The sequence below is a fragment of the Thunnus albacares genome, chromosome 12, assembly GCF_914725855.1.
Source record: "Thunnus albacares chromosome 12, fThuAlb1.1, whole genome shotgun sequence".
Lineage (NCBI taxonomy): Eukaryota > Metazoa > Chordata > Actinopteri > Scombriformes > Scombridae > Thunnus > Thunnus albacares.
The window spans coordinates 400,392-419,765 of NC_058117.1; the positions used below are offsets into that span (position 1 = coordinate 400,392).

Consider the following 19,374-nt stretch of genomic DNA (forward strand, 5'->3'; position numbering starts at 1 on the left):
CAACCCGGTAGTAGTCGCCTTTTTGCGCCTGCTATCCTAGCCTGCGCCTGCTAAGCTTTTTTTGTGGAATACCTGATGCGGCCCAGCCTCACCCAGACTCTGCCCCCAGCGGCCCCCAGGTAATTTGAGTTTGAGACCCCTGATGTACAGTGTTAAACATAAATGAGATGAGAGTTAGCTTATAGCTAATTTTCATCTGCAGTCCCTTAGGCAGGTCATAATTAAAACATAAAACAGCACATATAACAAACAGTACAAACCAAAAAACACACAGGATACATAATACAAAATACAAAGCTACACACAATAGCACATCACATACTCTCACAATGTCAACTAGAAATTAATAATGTAAGCTTGTCAAATTAAAAGCAAGATTATTTACGTTTATGAGAAGACCATGAGATGAAATTTAGAGTCAGTGGTTACAGAGCTGAGTAGTTTTTAGAAGATTTTTTAATTTGGTTTTAAACATACTGATGGAACTGCAGCTCTTCATATCATCAGGTAGGACATTCCACTGAGTTGTGGCTTTCACAGAGAAAGCTGATTCTCCAAATGCAGTGCAATGAAATGGTATAAAAGATATTCTGGAAGATCTAATAGAACTTACTGACCAAGTATACACAAAGTCCTGTAGTGGAGGAGGGGCTAAACCGTTTAAAATTTCATAAACTACGCACAAATTTGAGAATAATCTAAAATTCTCAAAGCTCAGTAAATTGTATTTATCCAGTACCCTACAGTGATGGAAATGCATTGGCTGTTTGTCCATAGTTGTATAAGGACCCAAGTCTTATGGCTGTTTCTCCAACCCTTTGTCTTGTTTACATTTAGACTGAGACATGATTGATCAAGCCAATGTGTGATCCTTTCCAATGTAATCATTAGCTTAGCAGCAGCTAACTCAGCTGTTTTTGCATGTGTGTACACAACCGTGTCATCTGCATACATTTGCAGTTCTACATCATGACACTGTTGAGGGAGATCATTAATATATAGGCTAAATAATAGGTGACCTAACACTGACCCTTATGGAACACCCATTGCACACTTCATGTTACTGGACATTGTGCACTGTCCAGTAACCTGTCTGGACTCAAGACCTGTCTGGTCTCAGCTTCTACTGAGACTGCTCTGCTGGCAGTTCTGAGCTCCCTGAGATAAGCAAGAGTGGTGGATAGGTCATCAGTTCTCATCCTGCTTGATCTATCTGCTGCCTTTGGCACAGCGAACCACCAGATCCTCCTGTCCACTCTCTCCAGCCTAGGCATCATGGAGAGTGATTGTTCGAGACCTACCTCTCTGTCCTTCCCTCCAGAGGATACCATAGTCCCAGCATGCCTCTTGGCCTGTCTGGCTGACATCTCTGCTTGGATGACAGATCAGCACCTCCAGCTGAACCTGTCCAAGACTGAGCTTCTCATCTTCCCTGTAAGTCCAGCTGTTCATCACAACCTCATTGTATAGCTTGGTTCATCCCTGATACTACCATCCAAGTCTGGGGGAATCTTGGGGTTATACTAGATGACCAGCAGTCCTTTGCCGAACACACTGCACAAGTCCATGTAGATTCACTCTGTACAACATGAGGAGGATTCGGCAGTATCTGTCTGAGCATGTAGTGCTAGTCCAAGAGCTGGTCATCTCATGACTGGACTACTGCAACTCGCTCCTGGTTGGACTACCAGCATGCACTGTTAAACCTCTGTAGAGGATTTGGAATGCAGTGGCACATCTGGTGTCAGCTCACATCCAGTTCAAAGCTTTGATGGTTCCCTTCAAGATGAGCAATGGAATTGCACCCTCCCACACTGAGTCACTAATTAGGCCATATGTCCCCTCCCATCCATTCTGGTCTGCAAATGAACAATCTCCAGTAATACCATCACTGCCCGGTAAGAAATCATGACCTTAATGGTCAGGCACCATCATATCATGAAGAGCTCATAGTACCGTATTATCCCACTAGAACACTGCGCTACCAGAATGCAGGCTTACTGGTGGTTCCTACAGTCTTTAAAAGTAGAATGGGAGGCAGAGCCTTCAGCTATCAGGCTCCTCTCCTATGGAACCATCTACCAGATTCAATCCGGGGTGCAGACACCCCCTCTATGTTTAAGAGTAGGCTTAAAACTTTCCTTTTTGATAAAGCTTATACTTAGGGCCAACCAGGCTCACCTTGGATCAGCCCTTAGTTATGCTGCTATAGGCCTAGACTGCTGGGGGACCTCCCATGATGCACTGAGCTCCTCTCTCCTCCTCCTCCTCTCCATCTGTATGCATTCATGTAACATCAATGCATGTCACTAACTTTGCTTCTTCCCCGGAGTTTTTTTTTGTGCTTTCTCATCTCACAGGAAACCCTGGGCCGAGCCTTCGCGGTCCTTCACAGTCCTATTGGCATCCTTCCCTGGCTGCTGCTATGTCATTGTCATCATTGTTATGATTGTTGTTATTCTGTCCCCCCGCCCCCTTTCCCTCTTTCTTTCTCTCTCTCAACCCAACCGGTCAAAGCTGATGGCCGCCCACCAAGAGCCGGGTTCTGCTTGAGGTTTCTACCCGTTAAAGGGGAGTTTTTCCTTACTGCTGTCACCAAGTGCTTGCTCATGGGGGAATTGTTGGGTCTCTGTAAATTAAAGAGTACGGTCTTGACCTGCTCTATGTGAAAAGTGCCTTGAGATGACTTTTGTTGTGATTTGGCACTATATAAATAAAAATTGATTGATTGATTTATTGATTGACTATCAAAGACAGCTCCACATGGTTTGCTGACTCCATTGGTATGTCTATAAAAAAGAGAATTAGCAAGGTAGCAATGCTAATTCTCATTAAAATCTATGCCCCAAATGATGACGACCCAACCTTCATTGAAGACTTAAAATGCAAAATTCATGATATGGGGAACCACCCAATTATTATAGGGGTCAACTTCAATCATGTTTTAGATAAAGCACTAGATCACAGTAAACCATCTACCTCTCATACCCAAAGGTCATGTCAGGTTCTAGATGGCATGTGTAAGACCTTGGGCTTGTAGACATTTGGAGACTTCTGAATCCAACAAGAGATTATACTTTCTTTCTCTACCTCATCAAACTTTCTCAAGAATAAAACAGGATATGTTCAATCAGAATCTTCTTCAATTTATAAAGTTAAAATATGAGTTCAATAATCTAACCCTGAAAGCTAAATTAGGACAAGGCAGAAAAATTTTGAGGAGGAGGAGAAAGCTGGGAGGCTGCTTGCTAACTTTGTATATTAAAAAGTAGGAGGCTTTAAGTATTTACCCGCTATTATGGGGAATCACAGTACTTTGAAGGTTACTTCAAAAGATGTAAATTAATTATTTGTTATTTTTTGATAGTCTGAGTCTCTTATAAGTGTGAATGCTTTTTGAGAAAGCTGAACCTGCCGATAATCAATGTAGACCTCTCTCAAACCAAAAGAGAAATTTTTGGACCTGGCTCCAGCAATACAAACATTCAAATACTGCCATCTAATGGATATCTGTCTGAATACATTAAGCCTGTTGCTAGAGGACATTTTAAAGGACAGGGAAAGTTAAGTGAAGATCATCTTACTGTTGCTTCGGTCTTATTTTTTTCTTGAGTCTGTAGATGGGTTAGGAAAAAAATTTACAAAAAGGAAACTGGATATTGCTCCTATAGATGCTGCAGGCCAGGTTTTCGAGCTGGTGGAGACTAAACAAAATCATCTGCTCCTTAAAAAGCTCCAAAAGTAGAGATGCTTTCCAATTTTACACCATGTTTATTAAATCACACAGAGATATTTTAAGTCCCCCATTGCTCATTTAATTAACTTGTCTTTTAAACACAGCTCCTTTCCTGATGACTGGAAATGTGCCATTGTCACGCCTGTTTTTAAATCTGGAGATTGCCTTGAAGCCAGTAACTACAGACCAATAAGTATACTGCCAGTACTCTCAAAGGTTGCTAAGAAAGTTGAAAAGACAATATTTCTTAATACAAGCAATTTTTGTCTACACTGTATGCAATTTGACTTTAGAGCAAATCATTCCACTGAAACTGCTACCTTGCACTTAATAGAGCAAATTAAATCAAGACTTGATCTGCTAAAGCATTCGAAACAGTCAATCATGATGTTTTAATATCGAAACTCTCTAAATTTAACTTCTCATCTAGAGTCCTCATATTTATCTAATAGGATACAATGTGTTAAAGTTTGTGACGCACTGTCCAGTAACATGAAGTGCACAATGGGTGTTCCACAAGGGTCAGTGTTAGGTCCCCTATTATTTAGCCTATATATTAATGATCTCCCTCAACAGTGTCATGATGTAGAACTGCAAATGTATGCTGATGACATTGTTGTGTACACACATGCAAAAACAGCTGAGTTAGCTGCTGCTAAGCTAACGATTACATTGGAAAGGATCACACATTGGCTTGATCAATCATTGCTTAGTCTAAATGTAAACAAGGCAAAGGGTATGTTTTTGTCTATAACCATGGGAAAACCTCCTAACGCTGATATTCTCATCAAAGGTGAAAGGACTGACATAGTCACTGTTTTTAAATATCTTGGTGTGACACTGGAATCAAGTTTGAACTTTAAGAAACATGTTTAAAAAACTGTTCAAACCATAAAGTACAACTTAGCAAATTGTATAAATATTAGAAGCTGTCTCTCTTTGGACGCAGCCAAGATATTTATGCATGCTATGATTCTTTCCCATATGTCTTATTGCATTACATGTTGGGGGCAGGCTGGAGAAACAGCCATAAGACTTGGGTCCTTATACAACTATGGACAAAAAGACAAAACATTTCAATCACCATAGGGTACTGGAGAAATACACTTTATTTACTGAGCTTTGAGAATTTTAGATTATTTTCAAATTTGTGCCTAGTTTATGAAATTTTAAACGGTTTGGCCCCTCCTCCACTTCATGACTTTGTGAACACTCGCTCAGTAAGTTCAATATGATCTTCCAGAATATCCTCTATACGAGATTGTACCATACCATTTTGTCACACTGCATTTGGGTAGTCAGCATTTTCTGTGAAAGCCACAACTCAGTGGAATGTCCTACGTGACGATATGAAGAGCTGCAGTTCCATCAGTACATTTAAAAGCGATTTAAAATGTTTGCTAAAAGCTACTCAGCTCTGTAACTAGTGACTCTACATTGCATCTCATGGTTTTCTCATGAATGCAAATAATCTTGCTTTTAATTTGACAGGCATACATTAGTCATTTCTAGTTGACATTGTGGGTGTATGTGATGTGCTATTGTGTGTAGCTTTGTATTTTGTATTATGTGTCCTGTGTGTTTTTTGCTTTGTACTGTTTGTTATTGTGCTGTTTTAATTGTGACCTGCCGAAGGGACTGCATAAGAAAATTAGCTATAAGCTAACTCTGGTGCAGTACATCAAATGGTAACATATATGTTTAACACTGTACATGGTCCCAATAAATAAATAAGACAATAAGTAGGTTGTTTTGTGAAAGAAAATTGGTGACTTGGTTAAATACAGAACATTCAAGTGATTTGGATAAAAATGAGAGAAGAGAAACTGGTCTGTAGTTTCCTACTTGCAATGTATTGCTTTTTGAGCAGTGGGGTTACCCGAGTCAGCTTAAAAAGAGTGGGAAATGTGCCAGGCATGAGTGACGTTTTGATGATGTGTCTAAGTGTAGAGTTGAGAGTGGGCAAGATGGACTGTAGGAGATGTGTGATAGAATAGGGTACAGGGGCAGGTGGTGGGTCTGTTTGAGAGGATGAGTTTGGAAGCATCAGTCTCATTCAGGTGTGAATGAGGAGAGTGTAGCCATGTGGGTAGAGGTAGTCTGATAGTAGCATGAATGGCTGAAGTGTGGAGAACTGGCTACTGATGGCTGCCACCTTTCATCAGAAAAGATGGCAGTGTTTATGTTATGTGTTTATGCTGAAAAACATATCAGCCAAATTCTTATGAGATTTTTTTTAAAAAAGGACCTTAACACTAAACTGAAAATCAATGTATTACTGCCTTCTATGGTTTAAAGTTTCAAGTTTGTTGCACCTCTGATACACACCTAGCATCCCTGATGGGTGTCATCAGAAATATGCTCTTTTGCATTTCAACAACAGTGATGTCACAGTGTATCATCACACCTTGAGTATACTTCTACTTCTTGCACATGACTGTAGCAGTGTCTTGCACATAACTAACATCATATCCCATCCATTGATTGGTGAAACACAAAAATTAGTGCTTTTTTGTGGTCTTCACCATTAAAATAGAGGCCTGTCCTAGCATTTTATGAATTAGCAAACTGCTTATAGTATTATAATTCAGATGCTATGGCATGAATTAATTTTTGTCTTTTCTTAGTATTTTGACTCACAATCATCACCTTTAATCACATTAATCATCATGTTGCCTGTTGCTTTTCATGTGTTTTAGACCAAGGAGAAGGCTCAGTCCCAGACTCAGGGCATTGATCTGAAGTGACCTCGACCATCGACCAGCACTCATTGGTTACCATGTCAGAAGGGGTCTCATAACAACAACAGCAACACAAGAGACAAAGAGGACAAGGAAAGAAGTAAGAGGACGGGTGATGAAAAGGAGGCAGACGGGGATGGAATGAAGAAGGGATGGAGGAGGGAGAGGTCATTCTGCAGTTGTTTATGGCAATAATTCTTACTATCAAAGGTTTTTGTTTTTGGTTAGAAGGGAAATTTTAAAGTAATGAGGGAAACATGGGAATTAGGCAAGGTGTAAAACCATTAGGTCTGGGAAACCTGATGGGCTCATTGTTTCAGCCTGTCTTGAGTGATTTACTGTTAAGTTTAGGAAACAACTACATGGAAATAATGAACATTCCCTGAGAGTGGTCTTAAAAGAAATGATTTGGGGTCTTTGAACTCCAGATGATGCTTGTCAATCAACCACCACGTTGATATTATCTCTCACTTATACACAGTATTAGCTGCCAATACACTCCAGTGTCCTTTAAGTCTCTTATTTTATTTCCTTCCTCTCCAATAGGTTTTGACAGGGCCAGTTGGTCCACCATGAAAATAATCTCCCCCATTTTGATTTGAGCTTGTTGTTGGAATACATTCAAGTGGACTTTGTCACCCAGACAAAATGTACATAAATTATATACTCTGCAACTCTATTGTGGTTTTGAGATTATCTAATTGATTAGTAGTTGTAGGTATAAGCTGGATGCAAGCTGTAGAGAGTTTGATCAGATTGTATGGTGATTCCATATCCATACCATTGCCTTGGTAACATGCCAAGTGTTTTCATCAGTTACTTTAAGGTGCTTGAAACATATTAACATCAGTCCTCTTTAACACATTTTTGAACAAATGGACCATCATCACAAAGTATGAACTATGCACTAATGTTAACTCCACACTACTTTGGCTCATACTGTACACAAGAAATCAACATACTTACTGTTTTGTACTAACAAAAAATTATAAATGTGAAAGTCTGCACAGGCTGATGTCAGTTAAATTGTGACTTTGGAAGACTAGTGCCAATTTCAAATATGAAAACAGAACAAATAGTGAGCAAGAATATGAATCTCCAAGTTTTTGTTTTCTCAGATCCCACTTGAATCTTCACACCACTGTCCACAGCACTCAAAAATCAAGAAACACTGCAGTGCATTTTGGTTTTACACTTAAAGACAAGGCACGTTTATTTGTAGAGCACATTTCATACACATAAACAATTTGTGCTTTACACAATGCATTAAAATATTTCAAATGAAATATGGCATAAAATGTTAAAAACTGTGAAACTTCACTTTGCTAAGTGTGACCATAAACCTAACAAAATGTTTATTAATGGTTACGACATCAAAACTGATAAATCAGTCAGACCACTGTATCAGCAGATGTTGACTTATTGTCAGTGTTTTGGTTTCGGCATATATGGTGGCCTATAAGTAAGAATGTGGTGGAACACAGCCACAGTTTCCAGTTTTTAGAAGCGCACAGCAGAATGCTGCCAGTCCAGTAGTTAAAATAAATAATAATTCTGCTTTATTACAAGTCTCTTATTTCCGAAGTTTTAGCCATCCTTCTCATCCTGTCATCATCTTTCTTGGCCTCCTTCAGGTTGGAAACAAAACCCCAGAGTTAGTCAATCTTATATGGAAGTGAAAGCAAAGAAGAATGGTTAAATTATTACAGTCCATCGTAAACATTCAACACAGTTCACTATGAGTGAAGAGAACTGGATACTGTGTTCCAAGATGGTGCCCCATTCATTTCTATGGTAGTCCTCCTTGGGCATACACGGCAAAAAGGTTTGTCAGGCTTCTGTGTTTTTTGGCCCATTGAGCATGGGCATTAGACTCCTTCTCTGGCCAAACCAACTTTCTGCTAACTCCTCACACATGAGTGGCAAGAAAATAATTTATTGATACAGCTCTATGAGACTTTTGGCCCAATTGTCCCAAAATCTGTTGATAAGAGTCATTTCGGGGTGTTTGTGATGCTCAGAAAAATGTACTCAGCATTTTACAGACATTCTTTTTTAATTAAGTTATATAATTTTATTTTAATTGATAATTTTAATAGATTGTATAGAGGGAAAATTATTTTTGGGTCAGTGCGCGTCACATGACCTGTGACCATTTCTCCAAAATCACCTTCCAGCCTTGAGACAACTTTCTGGTTCAACCTTGTTCACTTCTATAGTGATGTCAGCATGTTTCCAGATATGTGTAACTAACCATCCTTTACCCTTTTCAATGTATTTTTCATGCCACAATTCAAAATGTGGAGAAAATCTTGACATGCCTGCCGTGTATAGTTATGGTTCCTAAGCTGTGATTGGACAATCACTGTTCAGGGGAGGAGTTCAGCAGTGTAATGTTATCATAACTTATAGAAATGATACCCAAATTTCAAAGATAAGTACCAAGTCATAATAAACAGGACTTATCATTTAAGAAAGGAATTGGTTTGGCTGTCACAATTATAGAATATAGTTTTGTGTACAATACTAATGATGAATACATAATCAATATTATTCAGTGTTATTAGAGTCATCAGACAGTGAAAGCTTTGACTTTGCAGTACGTTTTGTTTTTCTTTTTTTGTCATTTGGAAATGTTTTTGAAATTTCTGTTTTATTTTGAGCAACCTTTTCAAATGTATTTTATGTAATCTTTTATTTATACACTAATTAACACAGTCTTGCCATTGTGATGACAAAATAGATATCACTGAGCAAGGAACCTCAAATTTCCTGATTTATTTGATTTTAAGAGTGTATGTTTTCAGTACAAATTGTAGAGTTCACCTGTCAGTCACATGATGTGTTCAGTGCTGTGAAATCTTTCACTTTGGCTTATCTGGGATTAAGTGTCTGTAGGTGGAGCTGTTGGTGTTCATGATAACTAAACTCTTCTTCTTCTGTTAATTCAAACATTAAACACAACACTTCCTCTTTGACCAGCAAAGTTCCTGTTTTTATGAACAGGCTGAACCAACATCTTTGCTGCATTTCGAATTGTATACTTCTACTTTTTACTTTTAGTGGATACTGCAGCTGCCCTTACAAAGTACATACTGTTGCATGCGGTATGCATACAATCGGGACATACTACTTCATCTGTCATTGCACCTTCTGTCGTTGCACTGGCTTCCATCACTGCACTGTCAAATGTGCTGTCATTGGTCTGTGCTCTCTCCGTCAATGTGATCGCACAGAGCATTGTGGGTCAGAATAACCAGAAAAGCATGCTGGCTTGAATACTGCAAAATGCAACTGGATATAGTAGGACATCCTGATACTTTTGGCACACTGCATTTGACATACTATGTATTGGGACATACTAAATATTTTTTCTTGCATACTGAATAGTATGGTAGTATGCACCCCTTCTTTAATCAAAAACCGACATGAAAATTACATTTATAGGGTTGATATTACAGGTGAAATTACTGTACTCATTAATCCTGTGTGAATAGATTTGTTTTTAAGAGAACCTAAATGTACAAGTGTTCCACATCTGAGTCAAGAAAAATCAACTTGCCAAACTCCAAAGCTAAACCAACAGGTTTTTGACCGTAAATTATATCTGTTTTGTTACTTTTAAAAAATGTACATAGTCACATGTAGCACAATAAACATCTCATTCTGTGCATTGTAAAATGTAAAGATTAGCAAGCAATTTTATTATCTGGCAGTTAAATTATTGGTTATTGTTGATATATTTATTGATTTATTGATTTATTTTTATTTTATTTATTTATTAGGGTTCACATCCGGAAGGGGTTAGAACCCATCTGCGTTTGTGCTGGTTCTAAGTTTGTGCTGGTTAGGGTTCAAACCAGAGTTAGAACCCTTATAAGTTTGTGCCAGTTTATTAGTGTAAATGCTGAAAGCTAATAACAGTGTGTAACAAGTGTGTAACATTTCATAAAATTCTACCAAAAGGGGGCACTAAAATAACTTTATAACATGATATTTTTGCAAATATGTTGTCTTTAATAAAATGAAACGTGGTACACAAGTTCTCCATGAGAATCTGAACGATATACTGAATCATGGCACCATTAGCCCCAACTTGTGGTCATTAATAAAACACCACCATAGTAATTACTAACTGCCATATCTATCACATGTAATATGCCATGGTAACAAAATTCTGCAAAATTGTAAAGATGAGGATACTGAACAGGTGTGTAATATTTTCAGCAATGCTTTGCGATTAATTTGAGGAAATGCATTTCCAATTATTTTTATTCTTCCGTACGTTTTTTTGCAAGCTTTCTACTCCACACTTTGAGCTACAAAAACCATTCAAACATCAAAATGTCCAGCTTTTTAAGGATATTTACACTATTACTTTTCTTTTTTCTAGCATAATATAGTGATTTTATATAACATTAAAATTTATAATGGAAAGTCTATGAGGGGAATGTTTGAAAGCTAATATTTCAAAAACTAAAAGTGCTAGTGTTCAAACTTCATGGACATGTGTCCTATGTGAAAATGCTTAACATATTGAAAAATGGGCCCAACAGCGCCACCATGTGGTCATTTATTACAAATTTTATATTTTGGCCAATAACTCATGAACCGTGAGGCCTATCCAAATAATATTTGCACCTTGTATTCCTTGGATGATGTCAAAAAGACTGATATAGGCCACGCCCATTTGTGCCTAAAAAAATTTCTGCTATTTTGGATTTTTTGCCATTTTTTGCTTCTGTTGGCACATATTTCATCCAATCTTAACCAAACTTGGTACATGCCATATTTAGATGACCGCAAACAAAGCTTATATGTTCCTTTTTTGGCATCACTTACCATTTTTCTGTAATTGGTTACAAAACTTTTGAAGGCATGGTCTGTACTCAGTGAGCCATGACTCTTCAATACTGAATTGGATTGTAATGAAGTTTGGGAATCTTGTACATACAGCCACATAGCCACACAAGTGTGTAGCATGTCATACAATTCTGCCCAGAGGGGGCACTAAAGCAATGTTATAAGTTGATATTTCTGCAATTCTGTTGTCTTTAATGAAAAGAAATTTGGTACACAGGTTCTACATGACAGTCTGCATGACATACTGAATCATGGCACCAATAGCTCCACATTGTGGTCATTAATAAAACACCATAATACTACTTATTAACTGCCATATCTCTTAAATGTAATACATCATGGTAACCAAAGCTCGCAACATTGTATGTATGGGGATGCTGAGGAAGTCTGTAGTATTTTCAGCAATGCTTTGTTTGATTTATTTTAGCTTTCAGCTTTCACACGCATTTTCCACAGGAAATGCATTTCTAGTTATTTTATTAGGGTTCAAAGCCCGAAGGGGTAAGAACCCTTCTAAGTTTGTGCCGATTATTACTATTAGTTTTCTGCCGCATTTTCTCAAATTGCCGTGAGCTAGAATGAGCAAAAAACAAAACTTAGCACAATAACTGGATATGATGTGCACGTGCTTCCCAAGAAATATAAGCCCAAATGGCCAGATGGTGGCGCTTTAATTTTGACTGATTGAGCTGCTTCCTTCTGTTGAATGCAAAAAGGTTTGAACCTGTGAATTGCAATTGGATATATTTATTATCATATAAACTTGGCACAATAACTTGAAATCATGTGCATGTGCTTCACAAGAAATATGACCCCAACTGGCAAGATGGTGGCACTGTAATTAAGGTCCCAAAATTCAATTTTTGAAAGGCCCCCTCACACCGTAAGTACGACTGACTTGAAATTTGACACACGTCCAGCTCAATGTGTTCTACAAAAAAGCATATTGGACCATAAAGTCTGCCATGATGGATTTTTTTCTAATTTACATAATGTGAAAAACAGTAATTTAACATCTGCTTTTTGGATTTTTACTCAATCATCGCCAAATTTGGTATAGAGCTTGGGGGACAGAGATACACATTTCTATTATAAATGAGAAAGATCAGTCAAAATACAGGGCTGCCATCAATCAAAATATCTTTGCAAAGGGCAGGGCTTAGCAAATATTGGCCATAACTCATTCACCATTTGTCCGATCATCATAAATCTTTGTACATAACATAGGAGGCGCCACAAATGCTACAAACATGTTTCTGAAAACCCGGTGGACAGAATTTCACCAAAATTGGTGTGCATGCTCTGAGTGCAAGTATTAACCAAAATCTGAAGGGCCATATTGATCAGTGCAAGTGGGCATGGCTTATCACATATTTGCTCATAACTCAAGATGCCTTTGAGTAATCCTAATCAACTCACTGGAGACATCTAGCCCTATCTCCTAAACGCGCACCCCAAGTTTCATTCAAATCGGATGAAGTGGGGAGGAATGGCAGAACTTTGAGTTTGCAATTATTGAAATGCTGCAGGCTTTCTGATGACTCAAGTGTGCGACTGGTCTCACTCCTTTAAACAGAATTAAACTAGCTGAACTTACTTTGCTCACCTTTGTGAAGCCTGAAACCCAATCATTTTTGCTAGCAGCTTTAATTCTGGAAGATTGAGCTGCTTCCCTCTGTTGAGTGCAAAAAGGTTTGAACCTGCAAATTGCTGCTTGCGGCTATATTTATTATTATTATTAGTCCTCTGCTGGGGCTCAAATTGCCATGAGCAGAAATTAGCTAAAACTACAAAACTTGACCCAATAACTGGAAATGATGTGTGCTTCACAAGAAATATGAACCCAGTCAGGCAGATGGTGGCGCTGTAATTTAGGCCCTAAAATTCAGTTTTGGAAAGGCCACGCCCCCCACACCATATGTCTGATTGACTTGAAATCTGACACACAAGCTCAATGTGCTCTACAAATCACCTCTTAGACTATGAAAGTCTCCTTTGATGGATTTTTTGCTAATAAGCATAATGTGGAAAATATGTGCAGAGTGCACAATTATTGAAATGCTGCAGGCTTTCTGATGATGAAACAATTGTGCAATTGGTCTCACTCCTTTAAAAAGAATTAAACTAGTTGAAGTGACATTGCCCACCTTTGTGAACCTGAAACCCCATTGTTTTTGTTTGTGGTTTTAATTTTGGAAGATTGAGCTGCTTCCTTCTGTTGAATGCAAAAAGGTTTGAACCTGCAAATTTCTGCTTGCGGCTAAATTTTATCTATTTATTTACGGGCTGCTTATAATTTCTTTTGTTATATGATGAAGACATGATCAAAATATTAGTGAAAACAGTTTTTAGAGCAGTAATATTGTTCAGAGAGAGACAGAGAATATTAAGTTGCTTCTGGAGCTTTTCATTTTTTGCAGTGTGTGTGTTTTATATGATACAGATGTATGTACCTCAAAGCCATGGTTGTGATATTCAATAATGATATTCAAAACAACTTCTTTGTGTTGCCATGGTTTGTTCTGATAATAACTTAATGTGTGATGTTGTATGTGTTGCTGTCTAAATGTGACGTTCTGTGTTGAAAAAATTAAGAAATAAAACTCATCTATAATTCCAGTATGTGATGTAGCAGTAGTATTTATGAAACCATTTAAAGGGCAATAGAACTGTTTTTACCAGTTTATTTTCTCCTTTTAGATTCATGTATGTTCAGTATCCAAAGGAGTCTCCACTTGAGCTATTTATCAGCTAACTTTCACTGAGCAACAGTGTGTAACAGCATAACCTGGGTAAGGTCATGGTTTGGTGTCAACAAGTCCTCCTAATTAAACAACAAAAAATTACCTCCTTCAAAAAAAGCCCATATGAGCATTTTCTCATCTGACACTACTGTCAACAGGATATAATGTGTCCTTGTAAAACTGTAGCAAATGACAGAAACAAAAATTATTTGATGAGTATTTTCTGATTGGACACCTCTAGGCTTCAGGCTTGGTCAAGTGTAGGCGTAAAACCTACTTGGCTAAGGGAAAGAACATATTTTGGTCAGAAGAAACCAGCACTGCTATTGGTAGGGAAGAGGATGTAAACAGTGATCTGTCACATGCTTTGATGACACAACCATCTGTGTCAGATGGATCTAAGTATTAAATTAACCCGAACTGAACTGATTGCATCAGTTAGCAGCACTGAACCAATAACTGATGCTATTGTTTTCTTGTGAGGAAATGTCTCTTTGGTCTAGTTGTAGCCCTGCACAGCCAAATACAGGTACAAGAATCATGATAATGGTCCATTTTTTAAAATGTCTTTCTTTTTTTATTTTTCTTTGTTTTTCTGAATTGTTTTATTCAGGAACTGTAGTGATGGATAGTTCCAAATAAATGTAATGCCCATATAATCATAAAACTCATACTGATTAGTCAAGTCATTTTTATTAATATAGCATCAAATCCCAACAGAAGCCATCTAAAGGCACTTTTCATAAAGAGCAGGTATAGACTGTATACAGACCCAACATTCCCCTTAGAATGAAAAAAACAACCACGAACTTCCTCTCCACACACTGCATCAAATCATGTTCCCAAGTTCAAAGCTCCAAACATTTAGTGATGAATAATTTATAACTGAAAATAAGACAATCTAAATGTTTTTAGGCAGTTTGTGTACTTAATATGTTGCCTGTCATTTACATCAGACCATTGATTTGCAATCACATCACACCTACTGCAATATTGCCACACAAATCTCACTTTCACTAAGGAAAGACGTGTATATTATGGCAGAAGATAGAGTACTGATGTTATGTAACAAGTTTGAGAATAATATGAGCAGAAGACCCACAGATGAAACCTTCTCTTACTGTCTGTTTTGCAAACAGGGCAAGGTTTTGATCACTGCATTTGCAGTCATAGCACAGAGGAGAAAAACTTTGAAGAGTGAGGAAGCAGGTTGAAGATCTTACTTTGTAGCATTGCATTACATCACATCACATCACTGGTGACTGCTCAAAGAAGACAATAACAGGGTCTGGTGCTGAAATGTTTCATTTTTGTCTTTTATTGCTTTTAAATCATTTTGATCAACAAAAGTTTATTTCTTACACAAAAAATACAACACAATAATCAAACATAAAGAGTTATATCACATCAGGATAAAAATATAGCTGAATATAGATTTGTAGAGACGAGTTTGTAGATGTAATTGTAGTTTCAAAGCGTGGCCACTAGATGTTACTAAAGAGCTTTATTTACTTAGTAGTTACTGGTTGTGGTCGTGACAGAACTTTGAGGAATAATATATATAATATATTTAAGAAAAATATGTTAAAAAACAGTTTGAGGGTCAAACTGGGTTAAATGGATTTGTTAGTAAAGGTGTGAGGGAATTTTAAACATTTAATCTGCCCTTGCACAATCTACTGGGTTGACAAAATTACATTTCATATGTTCTTAGTGAACTTCTAACAAAACTACTCCAGTTCTAAGTTCTAAACCTTCCAACCTCTTTATGTATGGCATGGGTCTGTGCAGCCCATTCAAACACACAGGCTAAAATGCACAGGTAGGGTCTTAGAAGACGCAGCTGGTATTTCATGTTAAGCAGAATTATACTTAATTGGTAAGAGCTAGCTACATATGTTCCCTTCTACGGTGAAATATAATATCAAATAGAAAAACTATTGACTAAAATATGCTGTAAAGATACTGTAGAGCATAGAAATCTAAAATAATGTCTTCCAGACAGGACAACTAAAGGAAGACCAGCTCCTTGTGTTTGAAAGACCCCACCCCCCTCCCACACACACACACACACACACACACAGTCATAGACTAAACAACTGTAGATGATGACTGAGATGTTTGGAGGGCTTTGTTTCTTTGTCGGCAGCATCTGCAGCAAAGGATGGTCGTGGTGACGATGATGAGGAGGATTATGAGCAGGATGAAGAGTCCACCTACCAACGCTCCAAGACTCAACCCTGGAGGGACAGTGAGGGTCAGAGTTAATCAGAGGGATCTGGCTCATGTTACACTTTAAGGTACACTGTTGAGGTTTTGACCACATTATTGTGGATGCAAAAGCATATCTCTGCTGACCCAACATGTTGGTCAAATACCGATGCTTTGTCACGCCCTCTGGTGTCTTATGCAGACACATAACTCTCTGGTGTCTGTATAGCGACACACCGGGCTTTCACCCAAATTCAATGTAGACCCATTGGTGGCAGTATTACACGTTCAGAGTAACTGGTGTGGTTTGGTTAGGTTTAGGCACAAAAACCACTTGGTTAGGTTTAGGCACAAAAAACACTTGGTTAGGTTTAAGGAAAGATCGTGGTTTGGGTTAAAATGATTACTTGAAACATCATGGCAACAGTAAACACCACAACAAAAAGCTGTCTCAGGTTGTGGTTGGAAACATGATACCTATGGTTGGAAGTGGGAAACAAACAGTGGCGTCCTGCAGCAAAGTCCACTTTTTGCATCTAACTATCTAGCCATCCGCTCAACCTGCCTCCTCCTTAAAAGGAAAACGTCACCGTATATAGATGTCATCAGTCTCATGGCATGGATGGGTTTACATTGGAGTTAGCTGAAAGCCCAGTGCGTCTCGCACAGACACTAAAGGGTGCCTTGTGCATTGGTATCAGATGCCGAGGGGCATGACAAAACATTAATATTCGATGCCCTGGGAATGAAAATAGGCCATCTGACCATGGACAGATTAACCTGCAAGAGGCACCAGGACGAAAATTAGCAAAGTGGACTCTATTAACACCCCGCAACCCCCTACCCCCATGCAATGTGTACAGTCTTTCTATGCTGGAACACAATGTGGCCTCATTGTATGACACCTTGGATGATTCATAGATAATTCATGGATATAACATCCTTTCTTTAATTTCAAACTGAGAGACATGGAGAAGGCCTCACCCCTGGACCCCAAACTTAAACACTGTGACAAAATGGAGATTGAATTGTTGGGTCTCACTAGCTGACCACATGTTTCAAGACTAAGAAAACTGAGCCCTTGGTTGCTCACACCTAAGGTGTGAATCTCCACCCATGGAACCAGCTTAACAAAACCAGAGAACCCCCTCTTCTCTCCCTCTTTCTCCTCATGGCTGCTGCTGGAGCAGTTCTCTGCTGGAGCAGCTCTCCACTCTCTTGTGTGGTCTGCTTACAGCAGACACACACAGAACTCTTTTCTTTATGGCAGAAGACACGAGAGCCTGCCTAAGATTCAGAAACTAAGTTTTCTAGTGCCAGCAGCTACCACACAAGTCTGCTGGCTGATTTAACAAGTATAGGAGCCACAAAACAGAGTTAGCTTGCCGCTAACTCTGTAAAGACTTTACAAAGGAGTGACTGGGCCCTCTGACCTGCACAACTGAAGCACTGTCTACCCAGCAAAGGCTGCATCATTCCGTGGAGCCAAACTCCTCTCAGCCTGACTCCACCACAGATTGCTAGCTAAGAAGCAGCACGCCACAAAGCATCTCTTTCTTCAGGGACTTGGTAACAACTGGGCATAGCCTAGCAACATATAGTGAAGCATAGCACGGCTAAGCAAGAATGTTTAACTTAATCAATGTACTGTGCATGTATTGATTTGGCTAAGGTTATTCACTGAACTATTATTGTGATGTCCTTGTTGTTCATAGTCAGGTTATTGCATAGCCACACCACTAGGTTAATGTTAGCATGCTTAACACATGTTACATCCAGTAACTAGGCCTTGCATGCAACTAACCTCTTCCTAACCTGGCACCTTTAGCCTAAACCAATTGGCCTTGAATAGAGAACCACACAGTTAAGAGGTTTAAAACCTAGCTTTGCAACTTTGGTTCAGGCAGCACATGCAGTTCAAGACACCACATGGTCTGGCCTTTTGTCCCTCTGCTTCCCTTTGTCAGCCATGTTGTCTGCATGCCATGTGCTCAGTCACCAGGTGACTGCAGCCATCTTGCCACACTCACACACGTACACTTGTATATAGGTACACTTAGCTAGATTAATACTGTGTGTTTTGCTCTTTTACCTTTTTGTTAAATAAATGCTTTTGGATATACCTGTTGTCTGTTTTAATGTTGCACAAAAATGAGTTTTGCCAACCTCTGTTCTGTGAAGAACTCCAAAATCCTTCAACCATACCTAGCTATTGATATGGTGATTTTGTTTATAGTTATTAGGTAAATTATTGATCAAAGTTCCAAATTGATAGATTAGTAAATTTTAAGACTGAATTGGCTATCTTTTTCCCTGAGTCCAGGGTGGTGCCCTGTTATTATAAATTCTTATTAATAATTTTATTGATTTTAATAATTAATAATTATCCTGATAATCATTAATTATTGCTGATAGCCAAACTTGTAGCCAAGGCCCAACAAATTGGTGCCATCCCATGTGAGGCTCCTCTGATATCAGCCTTTTTGCAATATTTATACACGATTATTAATAATTTTTCGAAAATTTCAATTTTTGAAATTTTGACTTCTCTAAGGCTCTGCCAAGCATATACAGTGTGCTAGTGTATTATATACAGTGTGCACTAGTGGTTGTGTTAGCAGAGAGTTGTTAGCATTTTGCATGCTGGTTGTTTAGCCCCCTAACACAATAACCAGCTATTACTCACCAGAAGTGCTGAAGCCACCTCACTAACATCCTAATAGGATATGTTATAGAGTAATTAGCATAAGCACTAACTGGTTGTTACTCACCTAGGTGCTAGAGTCACCATTAGGGTCCTGTCAGGGCAAGATAGGTTGCACTTTTGAGTAACCAACTGTGTAAGTCACAGGTCTATCTCTCACCTGTGCATTCTTGCAGCATTAGCAGTTGTACCACAACATATTGTTAGAGCCACCATGTACTGTGCATTTACTACAAGTACAATGAGTCCACCAGTCATCCCATGTGGCTGGAGCCATAGCTCCCCAGAGCCCAGATGACTAAGACATGCAGGATGTCGTCGCTGCCCTCCTCCACCTCTCCATAGAGGAACAGGAGACTCTCAACTGCTACAATA

General features: G+C 38.6%; 2 protein-coding genes across 2 annotated transcripts in view; one reads left to right on the forward strand and one right to left on the reverse strand.

The window, feature by feature from the left end:
* The window catches only part of LOC122993335, a 39,348-nt gene extending 25,389 nt beyond the window's left edge, over window positions 1–13,959 (forward strand). Inside the window, exon 10 of the mRNA XM_044367414.1 lies at window positions 6,436–13,959. Coding sequence (XP_044223349.1) covers window positions 6,436–6,483 — 48 coding nt within the window. The 3' untranslated portion in view covers window positions 6,484–13,959. The remainder of the gene's footprint in view (window positions 1–6,435) is intronic.
* Window positions 13,960–14,802: 843 nt separating this feature from the next.
* The window catches only part of LOC122994170 (tissue factor-like), a 29,724-nt gene continuing 25,152 nt past the window's right edge, over window positions 14,803–19,374 (reverse strand). Inside the window, exon 7 of the mRNA XM_044368720.1 lies at window positions 14,803–16,324. Within this exon, the coding sequence (XP_044224655.1) occupies window positions 16,176–16,324 (149 nt within the window). The 3' untranslated portion in view covers window positions 14,803–16,175. The remainder of the gene's footprint in view (window positions 16,325–19,374) is intronic.